Source organism: Hyalella azteca, unplaced genomic scaffold, assembly GCF_000764305.2.
Source record: "Hyalella azteca isolate HAZT.00-mixed unplaced genomic scaffold, Hazt_2.0.2 contig2083, whole genome shotgun sequence".
Taxonomy (NCBI): domain Eukaryota; kingdom Metazoa; phylum Arthropoda; class Malacostraca; order Amphipoda; family Hyalellidae; genus Hyalella; species Hyalella azteca.
Window position 1 is genome coordinate 311 of NW_025932370.1, and position 4,191 is coordinate 4,501.

Genomic DNA, 4,191 nt, shown 5'->3' on the forward strand with positions numbered 1-4,191 from the left:
TTGATATTTTTCACTGCAGCTTTATCACGTCAAGTATATATCATGTCTAGCTTACATATGATCATATCTAATAATATAATTATAATGAATATAATGAGATGCCAGATTGACACTGGCCATAAGCCACATCAAGTTAAAATTTATACACCGTATATTTAATTTTTAGCACAATGTCTGTTCCTGCTGACTTCATTATTACAATAGCTAAAAATGAACATGGCCAAAAGGAATATAAATTGGTCACTAATTTATTAATATAGAAATGCGTCCTAAAAGTTCATACATTTGGCCGTTTCAATTTCCCATTTTTACAGGAATATCCATATGATTCTTACCTGCTCCTTAACACGGGCCCGCAGAGGGGCAAGCTTGGCTTCAATTTCAGGATCCATGTTGCAGTGAATGTAATCAATGGAATCTTTTATTCCCTTTCAATTTCTTATTATACTGGAGGAACTGCAAACATAAGCTCATGAGATAGCAGTGAATTTAGTTAATTTAGGCCATTCCTTATAACTTTCATGCTGAGTTAGAACATTAAGCATAGATTTATGCATTCTTCAAGCAAGACTAGTAAAATTTCACCTATTGCCAGAATTACTAGAACCTCAAATTTGTTGATATTGCCATCAATGGCACACAGTGAGTAACTACAAGGCAATTCGATACTAATATACAATGATGGATATCTTGAACGCAAAGCTTGGTGGCCACACAGCCTAGTGTGGAAAAAAGGTCTACTCCCCAAACTGCAACTCTATTTCTGGAGCCATGAGTTAATGGAATTTAGAGCCTTGAGTTCATGTTTTGAGTTGTAAATCTATTTACTAAACCATAAAGTCAACATTCCAACCATAGCAAGTATATGGACATGGAGAGCCCCGCTCCTGTGTCAAGATGGATGTTTTCACACAGAGAGACATCCGGAGGGATGAGAGAGAAGGCAAAATTGCCTACTTTTTATGGAGCTGAGCATGAAACAAAATTTGTGCCTGTGTTGCAAATTGCTGTTCACTGATAAGAGCACCAACCCAAGAAAGAGACCAGCAGACAAGCCCATGAGCCTTGTGTAGGCAAGTAAAAATGTTGTAAGGTCCTTTTCATAAACAAAAAGCAAGAGAGAAGATAAGGGGAGGGGGGTAGAAAACATTCTGTCTCCAGTGACAAAATTGGAGAAGTGTGACAGGTACTGAAGATTAAGCGCAGTGTGCTGTTCTGTATTCCATCAAGGAGCTTCATACAAGTAGAGGGAGCTATGAAGACTATATGCCCCCCACCTCAGAGCACACAAGGCACTCAGGTGTTTGAGGCAATCTGTTTGTATTGATTAAATATTGGCTGCAAAATTTAGGTGTGAAGAATTGAAATCATACCCAAAACTTGCTGACGTTGTGTAAAACGCCACTGGCCAAATGCAAATCTGAAGGAAAATCTGTGGAAGAATTTGGTGATCCGAAAACAACTGATACCAATATTTAGTTTAAAAAGTGTTGCCCAACTGGCAGCTTAATTTGACTGGCTGGTGTTTGGAAACATGAGAAAAAACTTGAATTATGATGACACTAACTTGTTTTATGAGAAATTTCTGTCGTCTACTTGCTTGGCTGGGATTTGCAAAGGGTGCCACTTTGAGCTAAAAATAAACTATTATATTGTACTGTGCCAATAATGAAAGCTAATAGGAAATCAAGCTAATGGTTCTTAGAGCATGTTCTCTAAATTTCAGAGCTCTGCAACTAGGCACACAGTGATGGTAAAAGATGATGGAGTCGCAATGGCAGTACCTACAATAGATCACTGTCATGCAGTACTGGTAGTGATTCATTGATGTGAGAGTGCCTGTTTTGGTTCATATTTCAAAGTTCAGTTTATTGCATATAATTAACTGACCAGGACAATTTACTCTTATGAAGACATTTTTACACAAAATTGTTTATCTGCACCTACCTCCTGGTCTACTTACTAGTGAAACTCATTAAGTGCCAGTCAGCCAAAGATATAGGCTGCTCCTAGTTTTGGCTAGAAATAACCTTTGGTATAGAACTTGGCCATTAATAAAAGATAGTGGGAATTGGGAAATCAAGCTAAGTGCTAACAGTTATTAAAACATGCATTCTAAATTTCAGATCTCTGCCAATAGTTGCACAATGGTGGTGAAAGTTACAAAAAAATTAGTCCATTGCCCAAGTGAATGGCAGCCACAGTGGCTTTCAGTCAAGCATGGAAAACTTCTCTTCTATCATTGGGGCCATGACTAGAGCTTCATGTAATTTCTGGAACCATGAGATTTCTGCCAGATGAATTACCTATCTAATTGTTGACAAAAGTGCATCATCAGGGCAGGGCGCGAGATTCCAAATGTATTAAAAATTTGCCACATGGAGCCACAACATTTCAGAAACAAGTATGAAAATTCCAATCCTGCTTTCAGTGATGCCACACTGATGTGGTACTTCTAGTACAAGCAAAATTATTTCTTATTATTTATTATCAGCATTATTTATTATTATTTATTATTATCATTGTTTATCATTTATAATTATCATTTGCTAATCTTTTACCTATAATTAATCCATCATTATTCTTTCTTTGTAAGGTGATTTGAAATGGCAATATGCGGTAGCCGTAGGCCCGTAGCTTGCCCGTGAAAGGGTTAAACCCACACTCAGGAAGATGTATATAAACGGGGAAATTTCCCGCGTGTAAATAGTTATTTATATTTTCTTCACGCACGCGTTCACGTAAATCACAGTCATTGAAATCACGCCGCGCAGCACTCGGCGTGGGCCACGGAGCCGTCCGACACAGTTCTGATTTAGACACAGTTTTCATCTGAATGGAATGGCAACATCGTCTGTAGATTTCAAGTAACGCTGAACGATCTTCGACTTTGAGTGTGATGTGTCCCTCTAGAACTTGGGGTGAGATTTACCTGGGGGAACTTGGGGTGGGATTTATCGTCGGGGAAGCAGAAGTGTTCGATCTCAGCCATGGTGAACTCCCGCACCCGCAGGAGCCCCGACCGCGGGGAGATCTCGTTACGGTAGGCGTTCCCCACCTGCGGGGCACGGGGGAGTGTTATGGGGAAGGAATCCACTTGAAATATATTTTGTATGTAAATAATGTTACTACCAATATTATAAGTTTTTATTATTGATATAAATATAAAGCTGGGTGTCTTTACAGCCGATCACCTACCTGATATTTATATATGCAATACATTTTTCTATCAGTATAATACAAAATATATTGCACCCATAGCACACAGATAAATTTATTAATGGAAAAAACTATGACATGCAACATATACGTCCATATCACAGTCTGAAATTAAAGACAATGTATTTGTCCAATTGGATATATGAGGTTCATACATAAACAAAATACGCTACGGTATTTTGAAAAGCGAAATATATGTACAGCTGGGCGCTTAAGAGTTGATATCAACGCTTATGAAGGTAAAATTGTTAAATGAAAGTAAAATAGTTGAATAACCTTCACAAATATAAACTCATGACTTCAACATCCCCTGGTTAGTTCGTTTTGTGCGCTGCCCACGACCATGCTGATGCACCACCTTCTGAGTCTACCAGCGACACCGAGAAATACATTGAGGTTCCTGAGGCTTGAAGAAACAGGGCAGGCGACCGTTGTTGTACTCCAGCAGGCGACTGTACCTGGGCAGCAGCAAAGGGCAGGCGACCGTTGTTGTACTCCAGCAGGCGACTGTACCTGGGCAGCAGCAAAGGGCAGGCGACCGTTGTTGTACTCCAGCAGGCGCTTGAAGTTCACAAAGATTCCCTGGGCCGTCTCGGGGCGCAAGAACCCTCGCACCACACCTGTGGCATCAATAATGTTAATATGATAATATACAATAATATTATATAAAAGTGTATGTACAGGTAATGATAATCATTAACATCGTAATGCATAACATTTGCAAGCCAGTTTACCATAATGGCTATAATCTTATCACCCAACGTTCTCTGCTTCCTTCAATGTTATTAAAATAAGATCTTATTCAATCTTATCCATGGCCAAACGCCGCCAGCTATCTTGTAAAAATATGCTGATTTTGATGAAAATTCAATTACACTTCATTGCACTGGAATATCATCAATTAAAACTTTGGTTAACACGGACAGAACGTAATTTCATTTCGGGAAGGAACAGTTTAAAAGAAGCACGTTT

General features: G+C 39.0%; 1 protein-coding gene across 1 annotated transcript; it reads right to left on the reverse strand.

Moving 5' to 3' along the window:
• Positions 1-2,932: 2,932 nt before the first annotated feature.
• LOC108676276 (glycine--tRNA ligase) lies at positions 2,933-3,839 on the reverse strand (the record flags this gene model as incomplete). Its single annotated transcript, XM_018164334.1, is given in 2 exon segments — positions 2,933-3,058; positions 3,733-3,839. Coding segments are annotated over 2 exon segments (233 nt in total), but the record flags the coding sequence as incomplete, so codon positions are not given.
• Between the last annotated feature and the right edge of the window lie 352 nt (positions 3,840-4,191).